At 45.3% G+C, this 26,989-nt stretch overlaps 2 protein-coding genes across 4 annotated transcripts in view; one reads left to right on the top strand and one right to left on the bottom strand.

Moving 5' to 3' along the window:
• rlig1 (RNA 5'-phosphate and 3'-OH ligase 1) overlaps positions 1-3,882 on the top strand; it is a 47,035-nt gene extending 43,153 nt beyond the window's left edge. Inside the window, exons 6-7 of the mRNA XM_084335332.1 lie at positions 724-893; positions 3,277-3,882. Coding sequence (XP_084191458.1) covers positions 724-893; positions 3,277-3,465 — 359 coding nt within the window. The 3' untranslated portion in view covers positions 3,466-3,882. The remainder of the gene's footprint in view (positions 1-723; positions 894-3,276) is intronic.
• Positions 3,883-3,986: 104 nt separating this feature from the next.
• cep290 (centrosomal protein 290) overlaps positions 3,987-26,989 on the bottom strand; it is a 192,500-nt gene continuing 169,497 nt past the window's right edge. Inside the window, exons 45-52 of one of the 3 annotated variants that reach the window (XM_084335331.1) lie at positions 7,934-8,098; positions 7,715-7,837; positions 7,454-7,623; positions 6,471-6,612; positions 6,288-6,361; positions 5,490-5,560; positions 5,041-5,082; positions 4,836-4,930 (exon numbers count right to left, since the gene is read on the bottom strand). In XM_084335331.1, coding sequence (XP_084191457.1) covers positions 5,066-5,082; positions 5,490-5,560; positions 6,288-6,361; positions 6,471-6,612; positions 7,454-7,623; positions 7,715-7,837; positions 7,934-8,098 — 762 coding nt within the window. In that variant the 3' untranslated portion in view covers positions 4,836-4,930; positions 5,041-5,065. Of the gene's footprint in view, positions 4,931-5,040; positions 5,083-5,489; positions 5,561-6,287; positions 6,362-6,470; positions 6,613-7,453; positions 7,624-7,714; positions 7,838-7,933; positions 8,099-26,989 lie in introns of all 3 variants that reach the window. The other 2 variants (XM_084335330.1, XM_084335329.1) reach the window with 2 other exon arrangements.

Genomic DNA, 26,989 nt, shown 5'->3' with positions numbered 1-26,989 from the left:
TGCAAGGCAGAAATAGGATGAGGTGCAATTTAGGTACAATTTACAGTAGGTGTACGAGTTGTAGTGCAAATCCTTTATCAATAAATATAAAGTGTGTTTGTGTGATCTAAAGTGTGGAGAGTGGGTGCTGCAGTGTGTTGTTTGTTTAAGTGAGTGTGTGCGTGTGTGTGCTGTGTGCATTTGATGGTTGTTGCATAGTGTTTATTGTTCGTTTAGCAGCCTGATGGCCTGGGGATAGAAGCTTCTTCTGAGTCTTTCTGTGCTCGCCTTAAGACTCCGGTATCGCTTGCCTGACCGCAGCAGTTCAAAGAGGCAGTTGTTCGGGTGGCTCGAGTCCTTAATAATTCTCTTAGCCTTCACCCGTACATTGTATATTGCTGTTGCATTTTACTGTTACATTTGCACTCTGGTTGGATGCCAAACTTCCTTTCGTTGTACTGTACTATGTAAATATGAATGGTTTTATTTGTAAGGAAATTATGATATTTAGATAGTCTGGAAATGCACCACTGTGGATTGCTTGCAACAATTCATTATAAATCTGCAATGAAATAAAGGTAATTTAATTGCAGAAGGCCTAAAACAGTAGGTCTGGAAAAGTATATATTTAAAATGGAATGGGTATAGCAATCCTGTTTAGTATGGCTCGGATTACAATGATATCCTCATGATGGGTGCTTACGGGGTCAATAAGTGAAATGACATCCGTTTATTTCCCGACAGGATTGGGAACCAAAAAACAGCCTGTACATGTCCTGGTTGCACATGGAAGTGTCCGGATCCGAAACCCTCCACCCGCGGACCTCCAACAGCTGAGTTCCTGGTTCCAGGAGAGCCATGAGGGCAGAGTAGAGGGTATTGTCTGGCACTGTGATGATGGCACTTTGTTGAAGGTGAGCTCCCCTGAACCTATACCCAGATGTAGTCTATAGAGTGCACCATATTAGTACTTCAGTGAATGTCTGACCACTAAGTTAATTAATTAATTGTAATTATTGTAATGTCATATGGTGCAACAGCCATCTCAAGAAACTTGAAAGTTTACAAAAAAGATTACTACGAGTAGTGTCATGGTCCGGGTTTAATACGCCCTCACGCCCTTTGGTCTCCTGAGGCTTGCTGAGTTTAATGTACACCAAAATGCATCAATTATGTATCAAGTTGTAAACAACATGAATCACAGACTTTCTGAGCTTGTCCCAGTCTGCCGTCCACTGCACATTCACAACACAAGAAATAGGCATCTTATATTTGGCAAGAGGAGAACACTCAAATGTGCCAGCCTAAGCATAGCATGCAGGGGCCCGCAGATCTGGAACGAGCTCCACGAGTCTGAAACTGTCAATCCATCACAACCTTCAAAAAAATCACTGAAAGAGGAACTGCTTAAATCATATCTCTAAATAGAATCCATACTTAGGTATATTAATTGTCTGTATTTATGTACCGGTATCTATGTTTGTTAGTAGGTAGGTGTGTAAGCCTACCCACGTTGTATGTTTTTGTTTGTTTATATTTTGTTTATATTTGTGATCAGGCTCCCTCCAAAAGCTTTAAATAGCTTCTTGGGAGACCTGGCACACGCACACAATCTCGACGATGATGTTTTCACATGAAGATATGTGTAACTGAGGGGTACAATTCCCTGACTGTATTAATCAAGTATTAGTATCATTAAACTACTACCGTGTATGTACATTACTGGCCAATACCGTACAAAGGTATATGATGAAAACTTCTCCACAATAACCCGGTTTCCACACAGATACTCGTTTAGAATATTTATTACATCAAATAGTATTACATTACATTACTTAGTTGCGCTTATAAGGCAAAGAATGTGCGTAGGCAAGTCAATACTGAATATTAGGAATTAGATCTAGGGATATTCTGGGAAGGGGTGTACTACCGGTTGTAAGCCAGCAGGGGGAGGCAATGCTCTATGAAGGTCAATGGGTCCACGGAGGCGATCTTACTCCCTGGAGCAGCGGAGAAAGGCAGCCTCTGTACTCTCAACGTGCGCGCCGCGCAGATGAAATCCGTGGAGCCTCTGGTACGACAGAGACGGGCTCGAGTGATGTCGTCACGGGCATGTAGATCCCACAGCAGTGGGTGTAGACGGTTCTCTGCTCCAGCAGCTTGGTGAAGAATGAAGAATAATAATCCTTGCCGGAAAGTGGCTCTGCTGGTCTGGTGTAGGTATCCTCTGTGGTGCGCGGTGGTCCACGGTTGAACTTGACGTTACTATCCTTATTAGCACGCGGCAATAAGTGCTCTTATGTAGACACACAATTACCCACTTCACGTGGTCTTTGACTCGTAATGAAGGCTTTTACTAGTAAGGAGCGAACGATACGTTAAACAAACGTATTAGGATAACACAAGACTCTATTTGAGGCAATACGAGCCCTGCTGTACCACACGTTGCGTAGTGGGTAAGGCTTTACTTGGTAACTGAACCAGACTGAACTGAAGGCGAACTGAAAAGGAAGTTCTGTATTCGCTGGTCATATTTATACGTACGGTGGACAAATAGTGCCGCTCTGCTTTCGGTAGCCGTATTCATGGGCAGAAGCGGGCATGTTAAGACAAGTCATGTCGGTAGCTTTCAAGTCAGCTCTAGGGGGTAAGTCACTGGCGCCTAGGGGATCGCTTCCAATAGGAGAACGAATATTATGGTCTGTCCTGTACCAGGTAAAGGGATATTCCGTGTATATGTACAAAGAATATACAAGGGATATCAAACGATATACAAATATTATACATGGGATCTCAGGCAATAAATATATATATTCGGTTTAATCTGACCCTTTGTAACAATATGTATATGTAATATATATTGTGTGCGAATAAATAAATAAATAAATTCATTCATTCAAGTTTGTCTGACTGACTCTTAACCTCCAAAACCTGCACAGACTACAGTGTATAACGTATATATCATGCCAGTTAGGGTACCTTGTGTATACTGCACCTTCTGTATCCTGTTTACTTTTACTCATAGTATATATTCAGACTCAAAATCTTTATTGCCTATATTTATTGTAACATATAATAGGGCATACAGACCCTCATCTGCTCCTTTTGTTTACACGGTTTATTTCTCGTATTTTTATATTCAATTTCAGACCTAATTTTATTGCCTATGTCTTTCTACTCTTACCCTGCCCATACCTGGACCTCCCCTCCCCCATGCTGCTATGAGGCCCAAACTTCCCCAAGGGGATCAATAAAGGAATATATTATGTTATCTTAATATGGATGTCCTTTCTACAGCTTCATCGCCACCACATTGGGCTGAGGTGGCCAGATGGGGACACCTTCCTCAGTGCCAGGCCAGTGGTCGTTCACGTTGACAGGACAGTTGATGAATATAACGTCAACAGCAAGGACTTGTTTACATCCTTCTCCAAATTAAACGGACATCACTTCAGCAGGCTACAGGATATCCGGCTTGACCTGTAGTATTCAAGTCTGGCGTAGAATGCAACATTCCTCTTCTAGCGAAACCTTCCATGTTGTATTACTTTTGAATTTGCACCATTGGGATCTGTTTATTTGCCAATCCTCTCCCTTTGCCAATAGTTGATTGATGTTGCCATCAATAAATTCCAGTGGAGTATTTTACACTTAATCTTGCTTCACAACAGTTAGGCTCGTAAGCCAAAGATTCTGAATTCTGTGAGATTATTATTATCGATTATATGATTATTATTAACTATATACTGTACAGTGGAGTAATACACTCTTGTCTGCTAAAAACCGTTTGCCATTTTGTATGCAGAAATGTTCACAGCCACATTGTAAGCCGAGTGACCAATTTGACAAAAATATTGAAGTTACAGGAAAATATCATTTGTAAATAGGCAGTTGTAAATGGTGTATTGCTATGATAATAAATACATGACTGGGTCTGTAAATATCTAGAGAATCTGTGCTGAAATTGTCGTATGATCTGCTTTATTGAGCAGTATATTAAGAACATTATGTAGTAAACAGACAAATACTACAAAAATTGCATAAATATTTTGTCATATTTGCTACATCAGTGGGATATAAAACATACAATAAAATAAAGCTGCCTTGCAGAAGAAATGCAATTACATTCATTATCCATTATGAAAATATGCTAAGTCACAAGTGCAGAACTATTATGTCCTCGTTACACTGATCTATTCACAATATCAGGTACCATGCTGTTATGCTTATAAAACACAAACTACTTCAACGAGAGTGTAATAATCCTGAGTTAACTGACATCAAAAAGGTACTAAAGTCTAAATACTTTAGAAAAACATTGAATAGGGTGCAAATAAATCACTAACATTTCAACACAAATGTGTCTTCAGAAAAATATTTAAAGGGGAACTATCTTATAAATGGCCTTTTCCAGTGGTTTGCATTGTTTTCTAGCAATGTGGGGTTGTACCAACACTGACTAGATGTGAAATTCTCATTCAGTCCCATTCCTCCAGTTCAGCTGAGACAAGATCCTCCCCCACTAAACCAAGCCATTCGAAATTACGCGGATCTGTGACGTGTAAGAATTTTGATCTGCCACCGCCCGCCCACAACAAGCCGGAGGTACCGCTGACGGCTGGATTCGATCCCAGAGTCTCTGCGGTGGTAGGCGAGTGCTTAGTCCACTGCGCTACCCAGCCGGACAGCCGCACCAAACTCAAGTTTTAACTAAACGACACTTTGGGAATATCGGCCGCCACGCCGAACTTCGCACACACCGTCTTAAAGCGCTCCTCCAGCAGGATGTTCTTCTTCACTTCTAAATTGTAGTTGAATTTCAGGTCTTCTATCTCCTCGAAAAATGTCGGATCAAAGTTTTCAAGTTCTTTCTTCAACTTCTTCACCTCCGTTTGCAAATGTGTTCTCTCCATCTCGGCTGCTTCCAGAAGCTTTTTAATCTCTCCGTAACCTAGTGACAAAAGATCAAGACGGCCGGTCGTTACTTCGAGCAGTATAATCATTTCATGCGAATGATTATTGATTTGTATGCATGTGAGATTAGTATTTTGAGAACTGTACATTCTAATGATGACTGTCAAAACGGCTACTGGCCATTGAATTCTGAGAAGAAAAACAAACCATACAGTTGGTTGAAAGGGTTAACAGAGCTTTCCCTAAATGTGTGTATATACATTTAATTTTAAACAGTTTTTTTAACAGTGAAAGCTTGGGGCCAGCTTGGAAACAAATGCATCATGGTTTCTAAGCTGCTTGGTCCTCTGTGCGTGTGTTTTCGTCAAAGTAAAATGATCGTGCAACCTTATACACTGTACTTAATGTTTTTAAGTAGCAGGAAATTACAGCAAATTGCTTTCTTTATTGCAAATCTTTTGCCTCCAGGACGGGGGGCCTCACGACCACCCCTTAGTTGCGATTCAGCACCATCTTGTTTGAAAAGCCCTGATCAGGAACAATGACAGCATCGTCTGTGTCGTGACGGTAACAAGGCTTTAGTTAGCAGGTCTCACCCGGCTTACTGGAGGTCTCTCCGTGCTGTTTCAGCTCCAGCTTCTCCCGCTCCAGTTCACCGTTGGCCGATCTGAAGATAAAAAGGAAACATTATTTCATCTCTTGTCACAAGCTAAAATGTCTCCATTCCTCAATGTAAACAGTGCAGGGAAAAGTAGATTTATATTTAGTCATTTAGCTGAACGCTTTTATCCAAAGTGATTTACAAGTTATGTACGACAAGTCAGCAGTAAGGGTACAACTCTGGCAGCTAAGGGTCAGTAACATTGTTCGTCAAACGGTGTCGAACTTGAGTGCTACAGACTTGAGTGCATATTAGCATAGTAGTTAATAATATAGGCTAGGTAGATTTCTTATTAGCAGAGTGCATAGCATAATAATAGTAATAGACAGTATGAAGGTTAGTGGTTTTCTTTTCTCATACAGAGAGGGGACAATAACAAGAAACAAACTGAGTTGTAATAAAAATAATGTTTTGGTTTTTGAGATTTTGTAAACACTTGTTGCATTTGTTGGCAATGCTAATGTCAGTGTGAAGGACATAACCAAATAAAATAATCACATACTGTAGCAACCTCCACACAGCTTCCTAACGGTTTCATAATATAGCAGCAGTAAACTAGAAAATAATCACATGCAATGTTTTCATACTTGCACTAGCATTGCTCACAAACACAAAAATATTTAGCTTCCAACATCTCAAAAAACTGAAATAACTTTTGTTGTTTTCCAGACAAATCAGAAAGACATCTTAAGTAGTGGACTATTGTTTCATGATAGAACACAGTGTTACACACCTCATGGCCTGGAACTCCTTAGTGAGGTCTGCATCTGTCTTTGCATCAGTAGGAAATCTCTTCAACATGTCGACCTAGAGAACGAAAAACCACCAAATGCACGTTTTACGCGCAGCGTTCCAACATTTGTAGATTACAGGCTGGGCTTGGCGAGAAACAAATGAAGTTGATTCAAGACGGTACCTGATCCTCCAGTTCCCGGGCGGCTCGCTGAGCCCTCTCTTCCCTTTCGCTGACCTCCTTCAACTGCTGCTTGAGGTCTGAGAGACTGGAGGTCTTCTGGGAGAGGTCCTTTTCCAGCGCCCTCATCTTGTTCTCAAACATTCTGAGGGGAAACAGTGTCACAGAGGACATACAGTAATGTCACAGAGGACATACAGTAGATGTCAGTGTCATAGATGACATACAGTAGATGTCAGTGTCATAGATGACATACAGTAGATGTCAAAGATGACAGTGTCAGATGACATACAGTAGATGTCACAGATGAGTGTCATAGAAGACACAGTAGATGTCAGTGTCACAGAGGACATACAGTAGATTTCACAGATGACATACTGTACAGTAGATGTCGGTGTCAGATGACACAGTAATGTCAAAGGTGACATACAGTAAATGTCACAGATGACAGTGTCATACATAGATGACACAGTAGATGTCACAAATTACAGTGTCACAGATGACATACAGATGTCATAGATGAGTGTCAGAAGACATACAGTAGATGTCACAGAGGATATACAGTAGATGTCACAGATAGATGACAGTGTCATAGATGACATACAGTAGATGTCACAATGACACTGATGACATACAGTAGATGTCACAGATGACACTGTCATAGATGTGAGGCATTCTCACAGAGTGAAGTGGTCTTACACAAAGTATAGGGGCAGAGTGGCTAAGTGTGAGTGAATTACTGCATGAATGAATGAGTGAGTTAGTGACAATGCTGGTCAAAACAACTCTGTTACTGGATATCCTCAGGATACAGAAATCCTGTTTACCGTTGGGTTTTGCGGTGTGCGTTGCATTTACAAGGTGATATTCACATCCGGTTTATTCATGTACATCATGGTTTTAACACCTTAAATACCTTATCCTGACAACACAATAACCGGGATGTTATCTAGTGTCTGCAGCTCTCACTGAGGCACTTTGCTGACCTGGTTACCATAGATGCCTTCCAGGTCTTGCTATCCGCCCCTTCCGGGACGGTTCTAGACAGGGCTGCCCGCAGTCTCTGCTTGGTTTCCTCAAGCTCTGCTTCAAGCTTCTCACTGGTCACCTCTAGGCTCATCTTGGTCACCTTCAGCCTCTCTGCGGCCTCCATTTCCTGTGGAAACGTAAAATAAGTGTCCATGAAACTGTATGAAGAAGGAAACATTTGAATATCTCATGTGTCAAAACTACTCCAGTTCAATTACCCTCTTTATCTCCTTCCGTAAGCGTTCGTTTTCAATCACTATCTTCTCCATTCCTTTGGTTTTAGACTCAAGTCTGGAGCTCAGCTCAGCTTCAGACCGTTGTCTCAGTTTCTCATGCTCTGCCTGAAGAGGAACAATAAGGACAAATGATGTAGAAACCAGTAGAGAAAATGGAAATACGCTTGTGCTTGTGGAATATACTTGGCACGCGATGTTCACCTTGAGTCTTTCGTGCTCTTGCTCCAAGGCAGCGAGCCGGTCCTGATGTGCAGTCGCAGGGGCCTTCTTCAGCGTCTCGTTCTCCCTCTGGACCCTCTCCACCACCCTCTTCATCAGCCCAATGGTCTTCTCCAGTTCAGGCACCGTTTTACCGCTGCGGCCGGCCTGAACGAGGACGGGTAAATATTAAGCTTTGATGATCTACTGAAGGGTATCTTGTATTTTACTTGAGCCATATTTGATTAGGGGTATAAACTACTCTTATAACACACTTAATAGTTGTTGGGTGAGGGAGAACCTGGTCAATTATGAAGGGAAGGGCAATAAAATAGTTGTGTTTTGGAGATAACGGCTGTGGTCAGTAGAGAGGTCCAAAGAAGCACTATAAACAGCTGGTGTTGGTAGACATTGGAGTCCATGGTCACATGGGATGGTAAGTGTGTACGTCATTTTGTTCCCGCCACTGATTTCCGTGTCCGGTTGCTTCCAGACGGCATTGGCAAAAGGCATTAAAATGGTGCAGTGCTGTGCTGTGTTGGCTTTTTACCATGTCAACAAAACGGTATCTTATTACCGCTTTCCTCCTGACGACAAAGAGAAGAGAAGGTGGCTGAAGTTGATACAGTAAGTTGGATCTCAATGATAAACAATAACAATTTTTACAGGTAGGCTAAATCACCGGGCTGTAGTGATTTTTTTACCCAGTGTTAGAGGAGCCTGACTGGGCATCCAGCATTAGCTCTGCCACCCAATGAATGAAGGCTAATGCTGGAAAAAGGCGAGAGAAAAGCGACTCCAGAAGGAGTACAAATGGTGGCGCTGGAGATGATTCAGACTAGCATGCCGCCGTGGGCAGCTAGCATACAGGCTAACATACAGGCCAACATCCTGCAGATCGCCCAGGACATGCGGGCTAGCACACGGGCTAACGAGCTAGCTAACCAAGCTTTCCAAGCTAACATACAGGCTATCCAAGCTGGCACGCGGGCCTGGCTGGAGAAGGAGCTGCAAGCTAACATAAAGGTCAACACGAGGAATACAACGCAGCAGGGGATACAAGCTAACGTGGTGTTGGACCGCAGCGAGGCCTGGCTGGAGAAGGAGCTGCAAGCTAACATGGAAGCTAACACGAGGAATACGGTGCAGCGGGGGATACAAGCTAACGTGGTGTTGGACCGCAGCAGGGCCTGGCTGGAGAAGGAGCTGCAAGCTAACATGGAAGCTAACACGAGGAATACGGCGCAGCGGGGGATACAAGCTAACGTGGTGTTGGACCGCAGCAGGACCTGGCTGGAGAAGGAGCTGCAAGCTAACATGGAAGCTAACACAGGGAATATGACGCAGCGGGGGATACAAGCTAACGTGGTGTTGGACCGCAACGGGGCCTGGCTGGAGAAGGAGCTGCAAGCTAACATGGAAGCTAACCCGAGGAATACAGCGCAGCGGGGGATACAAGCTAACGTGGTGTTGGACCGCAGCAGGGCCTGGCTGGAGAAGGAGCTGCAAGCTAACATGGAAGCTAACACGAGGAATATGACGCAGCAAGCTGGTTCGGGAGAGGTGAAACGGACGGCCCCCAGGGGAGGGACGGGGAGGCGCTGGATACAACCGGATCAACCAGGACTCTGGCACCCAGGTCGGCCGGACCATCCGCACACGAGATGCAGGCGCGGAGGTCGCCTGGGCCAGCCAAGATACGAACACGGAGGCTACACACACCAACCGAGATCCGAGCACCGAGACCAACCGGACCAGCCAGAACTTGAATAACACCAAGCAGGACTCGAGCACTGAGGTCATACACACCGACCAAGATTCAATACTATATGCATATAATGTGATAGTGAATGGATTCGAGACACACTGCAGACAACACACAGACCACTGGGGGACATATAATACAAATAACACGTACTAGACTAAACTGTAGAAACTAACACACATGACTCACAACTAAGCATATTATTTGATAGTGGAGGTTGGAGGTTATGGCTCGAGACACAATGCAGATAACACATAGACCACTGGGAATACAGACAAGGTAAACGCATTAGTTGGGGAGGTTTTAAGACTTGATTCGGGACATATAGTACAAATAACACGCACTAGACTAAACTGTAGACACTAGCACACAGGACTATGACAGGGAACATGGGGAATCACATTCGGAGACCGGACTGGGAGATAAAAAATTCAAATAAAATGTTGGACAATAATAGGGACATTGGAGAATCCCCATTGGGGATATCTACGTTGTTATAGGAGGGGCCCTCTCCAGGAGAGCCTTACCCCTCCAACCCACCAACGGGGGTTAAACTAGGTTAAAAGAATTACCTGGGAAGTGCCAATTGTCATTAGTCTTCTTTTATATTATTTTCTTCTGAGTTATGTTAGAATAGCAGTTGCTTTAAATGTGCACATGGACAAATATGAAGGACAAGAATTCAAAATGTTGGACATAATAAAATAATAAATAATGCAGGACCTGTTCGGAGATATTTTAATTGGCATGCAATTATCCTCAACACACACACAGGAACACACACGCATGCATCGTCTTTGTAGGATCGCCAATGCGATTTGTCTCTGCGATTAACCCATCCCGTCATCCTTCCCCCCAAGGGCAGCCGGGAGCAGACAGGCGTTGGAGAGGGCCGCGCCCGGGGACCAATCCAAGTGCTCCTGCCCGTCTTCGTCAAGGACGCCATAGCGTTAGCGATCTGTTGTTGTGCATGTTTTTCCATTGGGTTTATCTTATCGGGGGGGAAACATGCAAACTCCACACAGAAAGGCCTGGGAGATACCCCACCTGGGTACCTGGCATCATGGAACCCTGGACCTTCTTGCTGTGAGGCGACAGTGTTAACCACTACACCACCGTGCCGCCAAGTGAAGATAGGCTTGGAGAATTTCCTTTGGGGGATATCTCCGTCTCTGGGGGGGGGGGGGGGCTTCTCCAGTGGGAGGGCTGATCCCCCCGCCCCAAACCACCAATCGGGGAAAGAGTGCTAACCATATAACCATTTATGTTCACTTCATTTTTCTTATTGTGTTAGTTTAGTTTTTCATAAATATATGCGGTGATGTCGGTGACATGGGAGGTACAGAGGTGGGCAGGCTGGGTTCAGTGGGGTCGGGGGGAGGGGCCATCATTCCGGCGGTTCGACCTGGGGGAGGGGGGGCCTTGCGTGTTGTGGGATTGGTGTGGGGGGGGGGGGGGGGGGGGTTCCTGGGGCCCTCGGACGCCGTGGCCTGGGCGGTCGGGTCACCGGCAGCAGAAAATGCATTGCAGTTACAGACAGTAGCTAAATAGTTAGCTGCCCTTCTTTCTCAAACCGAATTAATCACTCTAGTTTCCAGAGCTGATGTGATACTGTAGTAACACTGCTTCAAGAGGTCTACCATCATCCCTGTACCAAAGAAAACCTCCCCAACATGTCTCAATGACTACAGACCGGTGGCACTCACCTGTGGCCATGAAATGTTTCGAGAGGCTGGTCAAGGATCACATTTGTGCCTCCCTCCCCAGTGATATGGACCCTATGCAATTTGCATACAGGCCAAACAGGTCCACTGATGATGCGGTCTCCCAAGTACTGCACAGCACCCTCTCTCACCTTGACCGCCAGAAGGGGGGCTATGTGAGACTGTTGTTCATTGACTACAGCTCAGCATTCAACACCATAGTCCCCACCAGACTGGTGGACAAGCTGATCGAGCTGGGTCTGAGCTCCGCTCTGAGCGCCTGGATACTGGACTTTGAGCGAAAGGCCCCAGGCGGTCAGGGTGGGGGCTTAGACCTCCAACACCATCACCCTGAGCATCGGGTCCCCCCAGGGCTGTGTTCTGAGCCCCCTGCTGTACTCACTATACACACACGACTGTGTGGCCAAGTTCAGCTCCAACTCCATAGTGAAGTTTGCGGGCGACACAGTGGTGGTGGGGCTGATCTCGGACAACGACGAGAAGGCCTACCGGGAGGAGGTTGAGGTACTGGAACGCTGGTGCCAGGACAACAGCCTGCTCCTGAACATTGGTAAAACCAAGGAGCTGATCGTGGATTATAGGAGAGGACAGCAGGAGACACACACACCACTGAGGATAAACGGGGCTACCGTGGACAGGGTGAGCAGCTTTAAGTACCTGGGGGTCCACATCTCAGAGGATCTGACATGGACAACACACATAGAAGAAGTTGCCTTTGAGAACCAATGGTTCTCGAGCCGTAACGGCACATGGGGCAGGAGCCTATCTCCTGTTTCCGTAGCGTGAGGCAGCTTGATGTACAAGTACACCCCTTGGACATGACGCTAGTATGTCGTAAGGACTTCCCCCCAAACCAACCCTTGATGCTGAGTGTCAAGCAGGGAGGCTATGGGTACCATTTTTAAATAGTCTTTGGTATGACTCGGCCGGGGCTTGAACACCCAGCCTCCCGAACTCAGGGCGGACACTCTACCCACGAGGCCACAACACACATAGACTCAGTCGTAAAAAAGGCGAAGCGGCGCCTCTACCACCTGAGACAGTTAAGGAAGTTCAGAGTATCTGGGAAGATACTCCAGTCCTTCTACTCTGGAGCTGTAGAGAGCATCTTGACTGGAAACATCACTGCCTGGTATGGAAACAGCACGGCACAGGACAAGAAGGCCCTACAGAGAGTGGTGCGCTCAGCCGAGCGTACCACGGGTATTGCACTACCACCCCTGCAGGTTCTATACAACAAGAGGTGCAAATCCAGAGCCTGCAGAATAATGAAAGACCCTCACCACCCCAACAACAGCCTGTTCATGCTGCTGAGGTCAGGCAGACGCCTGCGAACACCAGCTACTAGGACAGAGAGACTTTGGCTCAGCTTCTTCCCCCAGGCCATCAGAGCCTTGAACACTGAACTCTCCACACACAAGCACACACACGACACACACACTGTACACGCTCACACACTAGCAGCCACTTTAACATGAGCAAGCACACACTCATGCTGCACACGCCCACACTTATGCTGCACACGCCCACACTTATGGCCACTAAGGAAAGGTCACTTTAAGAAAAGTATAGTATAACTTGAGATTGTATAATATAGCATGTACAGAAAGACCCAGTGCCTCATCCGTAGCTAACAGTGTATTGCACTACCACAGGACCTAGCATGCCCTACCATGCTCTGTAAATAACTTATGTACATATACCGATATGCCCTACTCTGTTTACTTGTTTTATTGCACAATGTCGTTCTATTGGATTCTATTATATGTTATTACTATTGTATTATGCACATCGTTGCGGGCAAGACCACCCGCATTTCATTGTATACTCGTATGCCGTGACAAATAAAACTCTTGACTCTTGACTTGAACATGGTAGTGGTGTGAATGACTTCTAAATTAAAGTATTTTTGAATGACACAACAGTAATAAGAAGGATGAATGAATGAAAACTTTATTTAACAGATTGCAGAATGGGTACAATACAGTACGGCTCAATACACACAATGCAGACCAGAGAAAGACGTTTGTCTTGTTTAGATCAGGGTCCCCCATTTTCAATTCATAGTGACATTTATGACATACACAACATATATGACATCATGACATTTATGGCATAGGGACATACATGACATACAGGTATATAGTACTGTTACATTTGTGACATATACGATATGCAAATATACAGTACTGTTACCCATAGATCCTGCCAGAGTATATACATATGATGTGGAGGGGACTGTACATTAGGAGGGGGTGGGTGGGAGAGAAGTATACGGTGGGGGGAGAATATACATACGGTGGGAAGGAGACTGTACATTAGGAGGGGGTGGGTGGGAGAGACATATACATACGGTGGGGAGAGAATATATACATACGGTGGGGAGGAGACTGACTATTAGGTGGGGGGGTATGGACATTTACGGTGGCCAGTTTCGAATTGCAGCCTCCCGTAGGTGCTCTTTAAGAGCGGTTTTGAATGTGGGTAGGGATTCACATTCCTTTACAGCTTTGGGTAGGGCATTCCACATTGATGTGGCATAATTGCGAAACATGTTTAGTCCCTTGTTTGAGCCGAATCTGGGTTTAACATGATTTGTGGAGCTCCCTCTGGTGTTGTGGTCCTGGTATTCACTGACCTTTGGGAAGTATTTTGACATGTACATGGGTACCTTAGTCGTATAGTGTATCTTGTAGGCCAGGCCCATTGCAAGTTGCTGTACTCTGTCGTCTACTCTAAGCCATCCTAGGTAGTCAAAGTGGGCAGGGGTGAGGTGGGTTCTAGGGGTAAGGTCAAGTAGGAGTCTGACCAGTTTGTTTTGTGATGTTTGTAATCTTGTTTTAGCGCCTTTGAGGTGCTTTGGTACCATGAGGTGCAAGCATAGTCGTACCCTTGAATGAGTGCTCCTGCCAGAGTCTTCAGGGTATTCTTGTTTACCAGAGAGGAGATCCGGTACAAGAATCTAGTTCGTTGGTTGACTTTTTTTATTACCTTGGATGCCATTTTGTCACAAGAAAGATTTGCCTCTAGGATGGAACCTAGGTATGTAATTTCATCTTTCCTTGTGACAATATTGTCACCCACTGTAACTGAGAAGCCGTTGGTCTTGCTGAGTTTGTTATTTGATCCGAAGAGCATGGACTCTGTTTTACCCAGGTGTAATGATAGTTTGTTATCAGCGAGCCAGGTGCAGATTCTGTCGAGTTCTGAGCTGAGGGTTTTTTCAACCTGTAACTTGTTCTTGTCAGAGACCAGCAGGGCTGAGTCATCCGCGAACAAGAACAAGTTGCAGTCACAAGCTGACGACATGTAATTTGCATAAATTAGGAACAGTAGCGGCCCTAGTATGCTTCCTTGTGGAACACCACAGCTCACGGAGGGGGGGGATAGTGTACCGTTTACCTCCACCATCTGTTCTCTCCCCTCAAGGTAGGATTGCATCCAGCTCACTGATTGACTATCAAAACCAATTGCTTTTAGCTTGTCAATCAGAATGGAGTGATTGACAGTGTCGAAGGCCTTTTGTAGGTCCAGCATGACCATGCCGCAGTATTTGCCCACGTCCACCTCTTGTTTGATGTGGTCGTTCAAATAGAGAAGGCATGCGTCAGTGGAGTGGGATGTTCTGAAGCCAGATTGGAATTCGTAGATTAGATTTTTTTCCGCTAGGTACTTTTCGACCTGTTCGTAGACTATTTTCTCCATGACTTTGAAGATGGAGGTAAGAATAGAAACAGGGCGGTAGTTGCCTGGGTCTAATTAGCTGCCCTTTTTGTGCAGAGGGGTCACTCTCGCAATTTTGAAGTCCTTGGGGATGTGTCCCTGTTTTATGGAGAGGTTTATTATGTGTGTGATGACTGGGGTGATGGCGGCTGCTGAGTCTCTGAGGCATTTGGAGGGGATGTTGTCATGGCCAGTGGCCTTGTTAGGTTGGAGGGCGCTCAGTTTTTTGAGTACCTCATCTGTTGTTACCATTTCCAGTTTGAAGTCATCTTTGTGGACCCCTAGGTTTTTGTAGTATGCTACTATGTCTTCTACCCCATAATGCCCTGAGTGGGAGGGTAGTTTGTTTACCAGTGTTGTGGCTATGTTTGTGAAGAAGATGTTTACAAGTGTATGCTGGCATGTACAATAATGCTTAGTATCTACAGATATGTAAGAGGATTATATGCAGGTATGTAGACACATATATATATATATATATACAGCACATTAAGAATAAATATACAATGTACTGTATATATATATATATATATATATTCACATGTGTCTACATACCTGCATATAATCCTCTTACATATCTGTAGATACCAGTGGTGGCTGCTGACCAAATTTCTTGGTGAAGCACAAATTATTATATTATATATTAAATTATATTTTTAAAACATCCCCAAGGCTGCAACACCCCCATTCCTCCCAGGTGTCAGGCTCCTCAGTCACTTCCATTCATTTTGGGGACCATCTTTAAATATCATACTTCTGAAGTATAAACAAACTATTATGCTGTGACGATTTCAATAAAACAGACCATTCTGAGTCAATGGTACATGCTTGTACAACTGTACAAGCAAAACTGTACATTGGAATATCGAGGGAAACGTGAATAAGAGCAGCACGGTGAAAACAAGCTGCTGAACCTCAGCCTCTCAGTCAAACATCAGCCACAACACCTGATTAGTGAGGAGTAGGGAAGGGTGCACCTGTGGCAAAGCTGCTGCTACTACTACTGCTATTATTACTATTACTACTGTTACTATTATAATATAGTATATTATAATATAATATAATAATACTGTGATAGACAGAGAGACACACGCACTCTCTCCAGCCCGTTGCCAGGGAAACGTTGCTGCGTGTGTCAACAACGCCGGGTGATCTTAGATATCTAACGTTACAGAACTAACGATGGAGTGGTCGGGGCATGAGGTGATCGACTTCTCAGCTCTGGACAGAGAACTCCGGGGGGGCGTGGAGGAGGACCGGCGCTACCAGAGGGAGAACGACGCTAAACTCCGTGCTGTGACCCAGAGTGGGCTCCTATGAAGAGTTCAGGGATTTCCTGGGAGAGGAAACTATGACACCACACCCCAACTCCCCCGACTGTCCCAGTTGCCTTCACCTCAGTTCAGTTCAGTTGTTTTTTATTTCGGGCTTTGGACACATAACGGTCATTCCATAAATCACAAGTTTTACCAGCTGCTATTGCAGCATTGTCCAATTGTCCGAAAAGGGCTAGGAAGAAGCACTAGGCTTGTCGGGCCCTACCCCTGAAGACTTACGTTTAATTCTTTTTAATTTTTTTTTTTCATTTACATACATACATAGTAGATACATATTGTACACATTTCAGTGCATCTCAACCAGACCATCATAGAGCTGAAAAGCAGAATCTCCACCCCCCACTCTATCCACCAGACTGAGCAATTCCTGGACATACTGCTTCCTGACTCACCTGACACCAAACTGCCTCTCACCACCTCCTCCACTGCTACAGCTCCAGAGCCCTCCGGCCCCTGGCCTGGTTCAGACCACAGTCTTCGCCCACAGCCATCATGCTCCACCCCACTGTCATCAGACCCCTGGACTGTTGTTGAGCGCAACGACAGGAAACGGGGCAGGACCCCAGCCCTCACCCCCCATTTTCTGCAACCCATACACACAGAAAACAGGTATTCAGCTCTGAGCACCATGGTCACCCCCCGGGCCTCTCCTGCACGTAAGTGGATCAAGAGTGTCAGCCGATGCCTCATCCCACCATCTACCAATCCAACAGACCACCCACATGCACACCCAAGCCCCGCCACCCGACGCCCAGGTTCTGTTCATTTCACCCCTTGTCCCTCTCAGCTTCCGCGTCCTTCCACTGAGCGGTTCAGAGAATGTGCGCTGAGTGAAGCAGCTGTCCTTGTGCCCCAACAAGCACAGTCCAGACCAGCCCTCCTCCCCACTCCTGCTATTCCATCACTCTTGTCACTAAACTTAGAGCAGCCACCCCATAGAACCAGAGGGATTGCAGAGGCTGGAGCAGCGTTCCCATTGACCTGGCCACCGCAGCGCAGAGCGGATCGCCTCCCCTCCTCCCAGCATTCCCACCCCCGCCCATTACGTCAAACCCAGAGGCCACACCAGCCAGAGATCTGTCGAGCGGCCGCATCCAGGCCCGACAAGCCCACCACCAGCCCCCCCCCACCTCCTCCCCCCTCTGTGCTTGTTATCGGATCCTCCATGGTGCGCCATGTCACTGTTCCCAAGGGTGAAAAGTGCTCCTTCTCCGGTGCTAAGGTCCTGGATATCAACGCCTGCATCACCAACCTCATCAAAGACCGTCCACAGATCTCCTCCGTCATCATACACATTGGGGCCAATGACATCAGGCACAAACAGTCAGAGGTGCTCAAAGAAAGTTATAACACACTCATCACCACTGCGGCTGCAACTGGTAAAACACTCATCGTCTCCGGCCCCTTTCCATCTCCGAGATACACAGACATGATCTTCAATCGCGTAAGGAGCCTCCACATCTGGCTTAAGGCATACTGCATCTCCAAACACATCACCTACATTGACAACTTCCTGGCCTTCTGGACGAATAGAAATATCTTTGCGAAAGACTGTCTCCACCTTAACTGGGCTGGTGCTCGTCTGCTCTCCCTCTCCATGGAGCTCACCCTGAAATCTCTTTCCTGGTGCCCATGTCCTTGGATCAGAAAGAGAAAGGTCTGATGTAAGGTTAGTCCGACCGTCACTGACTCAATCCGACAACGCAACCCACCTCTACTCATGTATCGGACTACACCAACTCCCTCCTCTCCCATCACAATACCCAGACAGCCTGACCCAGGACCAGAAACAAGAAAGAAGAGTAACACACCTTCACCTCTCCTCTCCTCCAATTCCCCAACCAACCCCTGCATTGGCTCCCTCCATTTGTGCTTCTGTTTTTCCTATCAATGTTGTTCCTATCACTAACTCACGTCTCTGGTTATACTCCAGAACCCCTCCAGCTATATGTTTGCCCACCATCGTAGCATCTTAACACGACAGATACATTCATAGCGGATCTGAACGAAATCTTGAACACACAGTACAGTAACAAAATAATCCGTTCCTTCTGGTCCACTGAATCACGCCCCCCACGCAATGCCCGTGCTGTCAATCACAGTGTATTATCCCCTCTGCTTAAAGCAGCCACATACACACCACTCAACTGCTTGAAATTATGTCTCTTCAACGTGAGATCACTCACTAATAAGGCCCTGCTGGTCTCTGATTTTATTGCTGACAGAAAGATAGATTTTTTATGCCTCACTGAGACCTGGCAACAGCCTAATGATTTCTCCCAGCTCAATGCAGCCGTCCCTCGAGGTTATGCCTATATTAGTCAACCCTGTGGCACTGGAAGGGGGGGGGGGGGCTTGCTGTGCTGTACCGTGAGAACATTAAAGTCACTGCTGTCACTGTCTCCCACCACTCCTCTTTTGAATGTTTAGCTGTAAAACTCACAGGCCCCAAACCCACTATCATTGTTACCATCTACAGACCACCAAAGCCCTCTGCTTTTTTTCTCACTGAATTCTAATCACTGTTAACATCTGTCTGTGCAATATCCCCGACTGTTATTCTCGTGGGCGACTTTAACATCCACATTGACGACTCATCCAATGTTTTTGCAAATGATTTCACCTCACTCCTGGACTGCCTCGACATCACACATGTCAACCTCCCAACACACAACAAAGGTCACATGCTGCACTGGTATCACTCCCACTAACCTGGCTGTCACTGAGTTCCCCATCTCCGACCACAAAGCCGTGCTCTTCGACATTCAGGCCCCCCTTTCTAAAACCAAAGAACAACGGTGCATCTCCTTCAGAAATATTAAAAATATTAAACCCACATATCTCACCACCCTGATCAATTCCTACCCCAGCCCTCCCCATCCCCATCCCCTGCTGACCTGGTGAATCACTATAACAACTGCCTCTCCTCTTCCCTCACCGCCCTGGCTCCCCTGAAAACTCACACAATCATTTACCCACTCTGCCCCCTGGTTCACCGCTGACCTCCGCCAGCTCAAAACCACAGGTCGTCGACTGGAGCGGCTGTGCAAAAAAAACGGTCTCTCAGTTCACACCCAAATGTATTCTGACCACCTCCACCATTACAAGAACGCTCTCTACACTGCCAAATCCTCCTACTACTCCAACCTCATCAGCATTGGTAAAGGGAACAACAGAGTCCTCTTCTCCACAGTCAGCCACCTACTCCACCCCCCTCAAACCCTCCCTCCAGAAATCTCCACTGAGCAGTGCACTGCATTTCAGCAATTTCTTTATTCCAAAATCAATACCATTCACCTACAGCTGGCCTCATCATGCACCTCCCCATGTGATCCACCCTGGATGATCACCACAGGCCATCAGCTCCCTCTCCAACTTCACCCCAGCATCAGAATACACCATCTCAGAGCTCATCCGTAAAGGCAAAACCACCACCTGTCAGCTCGATCCTCTTCCCACCACCCTCGTCAAAGCCTGCCTGCCATCAATCTCACCCATGATCACGGACATAATAAATGCATCCCTCGCCTCTGGAATCGTACCCCCCACTCTCAAACTGGCTGCAATCACCCCCATCCTCAAAAAACCTGGTGCTGACCCAGCTGACTTAAATCAAAGGGTTGCCGCACAGCTGCAATCCCACCTAGACACAAACAATCTCCACAAACCCTTTCAATCCGGTTTCCGCCCACAACACAGTACCGAAACAGCCCATGTCAAAATCACCAACGACCTCCTCCGTGCAGCTGACTCTGGACTTCTCACCATCCTCATCCTCCTTGACCTCAGTGCGGCATTCGACACCATCTCCCATCCAATACTCCTGGGCCCTCATTTATCAACAGTTCTTAGAAATTGTTTAGAATTTAGAATGTGTGTACGCACAAAAAAATCCGGATTTATCAACCGTGCGTACACAGGTCCTACGCTCCTCCGTGTTGATAAATACCTCTTTGTTCTACCGTCAATGCTCGTGCATGATTATCCATATATGGTAATGAAACACCCCCCATGGGATGTGAAATAATGGACTGACCCGAGCGAACTATAAGAAACTCCACGAGCGAGATTGTTCATTGACGTGCTGTCAACCAAGAAGACACAACCCAATCTGTGTCTTTACGCTTATGAAAACATTAAATAATATGTATAGGCTATAGGCCTATACATACTACACAATACACAATATATATATTATTATTATTATTATTATTATATATACTACACAACAACCATCAAACGCACATAGCACACACATCCACACGCACACACTCACTTTAAACAAACACACTGTAGCACCCACTCCACACACTTTATAGCACACACCCACTTTAAACAAACACACTGTAGCACCCACTCCCCACACTTTATATTTATTGATGAAGGATTGCACTACAACTCGTACACCTTACTGTAAATTGTACCTAAATTGTACCTCATCCCATTTCTGCTTTGCACTATATAGTACTGTACATTAGTACACTGCATAGTATTGTATATTATATGGTAACTCAGTTACGTCTATTCTGCATCGAACATTGTACATATGTCTATACTGAACACTGTGACCTCATTTTCTACTTCTAAATTACATGCTATACTATGTTATTTGATACTATCTTGTCTAGCACAGTCTCTGGAGCGTAACAGTAAGAAGCATTTTGTATGAAAGTATTCTGTACTTCTGTATGACAACTATTAAAGAAACTTGAACTTGAAACTAGGCCGTCGCTTTGCATTAGCCTATATTCTCAAATGGCATTTAATGGCTATCCGACTCCTCGCTATCCTCGGACGGACCAGTATACCTTATATCATATCATATTCATATCATAGTTTACTCTATCAGCCTACCCAGCATGTAATACGTTCTTTGTTAGAACTCAACTCGTTATTATTTTGCGCATAGATTGCAGAAATATGGGAACGTTTTGATTTATATTAAAAGTCTTTGACATTGTAAAACTAAATACGTGGAATTCTGTAAGCAGAATACAATTCATATCACCCACACGATATATGCTCTGTATCCAGAGCATGTATGTGTTTCATTCATTTAAGACACATTTATTGCAAGGGTTTTGTAATACACAAACTCAACAAATAACCTCTGTTCTCGTTGCAATGCGTTTTTTATTCTTTCTTATAGGAAGGGGGGAAGAACACTATATCATGGGTGTTCATATGACTTGTATTCTGCTTACAGCTTCGAAATTCCACTTATTACATTTAACAATGGCAAAGCCTTTCAAATATAATCAAAACGTTCCCGTATTTCTATCTATGCGCAAAATAATGACGAGTTGAGTTACGCGGAGCGCTAGTCCCTTTCGTGACTGTGATGCACCGAGTGAATCCACAGTCACTTGCTCCTCAATAGCAAACCAACGTATGTTGACCATGAAGGACTGGTTCTGCCCGAACCGTTCGTTATACAAGTATCAGAGACATTTCAAAGGTACTCACAGTTGCACGAGGGTTTCAGACAGAGATACGGGATGGTTTGAAAGCTCGGCGTTGCTAATAAACATTTTAAATATGTTTTATAAACTGCATTATTTACGGCGTTGGGTGCATGATGCGCATGCGCTGTGATCACAGCGCAGGCGCACCAGGCAGCCAACGCCGGAAATAATGCCGTTTTGAGCAGTGTTGACCAGTTTATAAAAAATATTTAAAATGTTTATTAGCAACGCCGCAGCTTTCAAACCATCCCGTATCTCTGTCTGAAACCCTCGTGCAACTGTGAGTACCTTTGAAATGTCTCTGTGATACTTGTATAAAGAACGGTTCGGCCAGAACCAGTCCTTCATGGTCAACATAGGTTGGTTTCTTATTGAGGAGCAAGTGACTGTGGATTCACTCGGTGCATCACAGTCACGAAAAAGGGGCTAGCGGAGCACAGTCAGTACACCTCGTATATTCCGATAATGCTATATATAAACCATGCTGCATTCATTCAGAAGGAAATACCTATTATTCCAAATGCTATTTATAGGGTTTTGACCATAATTACACTACTGTTGCTATTTTACAATTAACTATAATGAATTACGGGGGTCATACAGAACACATCAGTCAAACTAATGAACGCAAGCTTATTTCCGCGTTGAAACTAATGCATGAAACTGATGCCGTCCGTCTGCAGTATAATATTCTACCGCCGGGCGCCAGCTACGCATGCTCCGAGCTGTGCGTAGATATAAGCACAAAGTCAAGCACAAGTTCAAATTGATAAGTCCCACACTTTGCTTAGAAATGATCGTACGCACAGGTTACGCACATATCTGTGCGTACGCAACGTTGATAAATGAGGGCCCTGGACCGCCTGGCTGGCATTGGGAACAGTTTGTTCAACTCAAGACCCACAAGTCAGGGTGTTCAACTGTTTCACTGGGTGTCCCCCAGGGGTCAGTATTGGGTCCCCTCCTATTCACCATCAATCCTCTGTCACCATGGGGTCCACTTCCACTGCTATGCAGACGACACACAGGTCTACATCTCCTCCACACCCACCACTGCCCTTCCCCCCACCTCCCTCACCACCTGCCTTGAGGACATTAGGAGCTGGATGAGCAGAAACTTCCTGAAATTAAATGGCAACAAAACTGAGGCCCTGCTCATCGGCTCCAAATTCACCCTCACCAAATCACAAAACACCCCAGTTCCAAACATCACCATCGACGGCTTCCCTGTACCCTTCTCCCCCCAAGTCAAAAGCCTCTGTGTCATTCTGGACGGTTCCCTCTCCTTTGCACCACACATCAAATACACCACCCGGTCTGCCTTCTTTCACCTCCATAATATCTCCACACTCCGCCCAAAGCTGTCCCAATCAAATACAGAAACCCTGGTCCACTCATTTGTCACATCCCGGATCGATTACTGTAACACTCTCCTCACCGGACCTCTAAGATCATCATAATAAAGAACATGTACCAGGATTTCAATGGCCGGGTGATCTGCAAGGGCAAACTGTCAGACACCTTTGCCATCACAACAGGGGTGCGGTAGGGTTGTCTTCTTTCTCCTTTGATTTTCCCCATTGCCATTGACTGGATAATGAGAAGAACAACTGAAAATCAACGGACAGGAATCCAGTGGACCTTGTTTACCCAGCTCGAGGACCTGGATTTCGCAGACGACCTTGCGCTAGTCTCTGAAAACCACACACACATGCAACAGGAGACAGATAGGTTACAGACTAACAGTGACCAGCTTGGACTCAAGATCAACAACGGAAAAACCAAGACCATGAGGTTAAATCCAAAAACACATGATCCAATCACACTGAGGGGAGAGGCCATAGAGGACGTGGAGCACTTCACCTACCTAGGGAGTAACATCAGCAGGGATGGAGGAGCAGACCGGGACATAGAGGCACGCATCAGCAAAGCACAGGTAGCACTCAGGATACTCAGGCCAATCTGGTTGTCCAAGCTACTCTCCAACAACACCAAGCTACGGATCTTCAATACCAATGTGAAGACTGTCCTGCTATACGGCTCTGAGACGTGGAAGACTACAGAGGGCTTCACAAGCAAGATCCAGGTGTTTGTCAACAAATGCCTGCGCTACATCCTCAAGCTGTGGTGGCCCATCAAAACCACAAATGAAGAGCTGTGGAGGATAACCAACCAGGACAGCATCAAAAGGAGAAAGTGGAACTGGATAGGGCATACCCTTAGGAAGGACTCAAAAAACATCACTAGACAGGCCTTGGACTACAACCCGCAGGGGAAGAGGAAAGCCGGTAGGCCGAGAAACACCTGGAGACGTTCCACACTCCCAAGACCTAAAGAACATCGGAGTGAGCTGGCAAGAAGCAAAGGCCCTGGCCCAGAAGAGAGTTAGATGGAGAGCTCTGGTGGACGCCCTATGCCCCCCAACGGGGTAAAGAGGATTAAGTCAAGTAAGTAAGTCAAGTCTCCTCACCGGCCTTCCCACCAAACTCATCAACAGACTCCAAATCATCCGAAACTCTGCTGCTAGGATTATCACCCGCACAAACGCATCCCACCACATCACCCCCGTCCTCATTCAACTACACTGGCTCCCTGTGCACTACCGGATTGATTTAAAAAACCTCTTACTCACCTTCAAAGCCCTCCACAATCTAGCCCCCACCTACATCACTGACCTCCTCCAAGATTACACCCCCTCCCGCACCCTCCGCTCATCCTCTACTGGACTCTTATCCATCCCCAGCTCACGCCTCAGTACCATGGGTGCCCGAGCGTTCAGCTGCTCGGCTCCCAGACTCTGGAACTTCCTGCCCCCACACATCCGTCAGACTCGCTCATCATTCAGATCACAATTGAAAACCCATCTGTTCAAACTCGCATATTCACTATAACCTCCATCACTGCCCAATACCCCCTGCTGTTTGTCTGTCTGTTATTTTAACTTCACTGTTTTTTATACTTCTTGTTGTTTCTTATTCTTTTCTTAACCTTGTCTTTTAACTGCCTTGCATACTGGGCATACTCACTATAACTGCACCCTGTGTGCCACTGTTTTATATTTCATACGTTTGTCTTGTTTTTAACTCCACTGACACTTTTGCCAAGATCATTGTTTTAATCTTGACTGTTCTGTTTTTATGCCCTGTAAGGTGACCTTGGGTGTTTTGAAAGGCGCCTCCAAATAAAATGTATTATTATTATTATTATTACTTCAGGAACCGATTTTATCTGAAGGAGCTTCCCATAACCTTCTGACAAACTTCCTGAGAAACATCCGCCTGGCCCCAGACTTCAGGAACAGCTGGTGACCAGACAGACACTGATAGAACCCCTTCCTCAGTCTCCTCTAACATGTATTTACCACCTTCCTCTGCACGAGGCCACAGATGGGTTTTATGTAACACAAGGACAATTACGTGGGTAATTCAAAAGTAAACGCACGCATTTCAGCCACACACACGTCACTGAAACACTGGACGCAGCGGCCCAATATATATATATATTTTAAATCCACTCACCATTTGATGTACTTCTTTTTTTACGAGGAAATAGTGTCCCTCCCATCTGATCACTTGTAAATTAAATCCATCCTTCGATATTTTCTGATGAAACGTTCAATGACCTCCTCTGCTTGCAAACAGTTGCAAATCAGGCAATGCAACAAACAGCAGTCTTTTGTGATCTAATTGATCCTTCATTTGCGTGAGGATGCTGTTGAAATCCACTAAACATTGTTCTGTTGATGCGTGACACACGTTCCATTTTCGGGACTCCGACTCCGACAGGTGGTCACTCAGACAGTCACCCAAGCGATTGCCAAAGCAGTGCACTCATCAAAGCTGTGAGCTCACCTATCCCATCTTCCTCTTCCTCTGGGTGAACGTTTCGATGACTTAGCTATTAGCTAACGTTAGCTACAACAAGTTAGCTTACAGAGTCCAAGACGGCACGTTCACGTCAATTACAATACTTCAACTGAGATAAAAAAAATATATATATATCATCAAACGATGCACAATAAGTTCATGAACAATTGAATAAAGATCTTAAAATATGAATTATTATATTAGGCAAATGAATCTTCTTTTCTCTAACGTTATGTCAGTCTCTTTCAAATCAAGTTGCACAGTCAATAGGGTCCAGCTGCAGTTCCGTATCATTAGCTGGCACCATTCTCTGATTGGATCTCAAGGTTGTCAACACAATGTAACACGGCATGAACGCCAATCAATCAAGTGCGCATGGCCTCACTAACCGCCTTTTTTTTTCTTTCAAATACCCTATTTTGATTGGATTATTAGATTCTTAAGCCCTGCCCGTGCACCAAATTTTTTGTGACTGATTGACAGCTGACAACCTGACCAGCATCAATGTGTTATGGGATCAGGGTCAGAGAGCTGTCACTTTGACATTTTTGAAGAAAAAAAATCCACTGCCATTGTTTTTTTCACATAGGAAAACATTTCTAATAAAAATAAATAGTAAATTTTTTTTTTTTTTAATAATAATATTTTGTGTGTGTCTGTATACTAGTGAAGCACTGCCTCACGAGTAGTCATGCAATAACCTCCACTGGGAGATACTATATCTGGGTGGGGGACACTGTACAACTGTACAAACAAAACTGTACATTGGAATATTGACAAGACCATACTTGGTAATTTACTGTACATTGGAGGGGGTTGTTAGGACATTTACAGGGGCCAGTTTCGAATTGCAGTCTCCCGTAGGTGTTTTTTGAGATTGTTTTTGAAAGTGGGTAGTGATTCACATTCCTTTACAGCTTTGGGTAGGGCGTTCCACATTGATGTGGCATAATTGCGAAACGTGTTTAGTCCCTTGTTTGAGCCGAATCTGGGTTTAACATGATTTGTGGAGCTCCCTCTGGTGTTGTGATCGTGGTATTCACTGACCTTTGGGAAGTATTTTGACATGTACATGGGTACCTTGGTCGTGTAGTGTATCTTGTAGACCAGGCCCATTGCAAGTTGCTGTACTCTGTCGTCTACTCTAAGCCATCCTAGGTTGTCAAAGTGGGCAGGGGT

Source organism: Notolepis coatsorum, assembly GCF_963971535.1.
Source record: "Notolepis coatsorum genome assembly, chromosome: 18".
Taxonomy (NCBI): domain Eukaryota; kingdom Metazoa; phylum Chordata; class Actinopteri; order Aulopiformes; family Paralepididae; genus Notolepis; species Notolepis coatsorum.
Note: the sequence above shows the minus strand (reverse complement) of the source record. Positions and strands in the feature narration are given on the sequence as shown.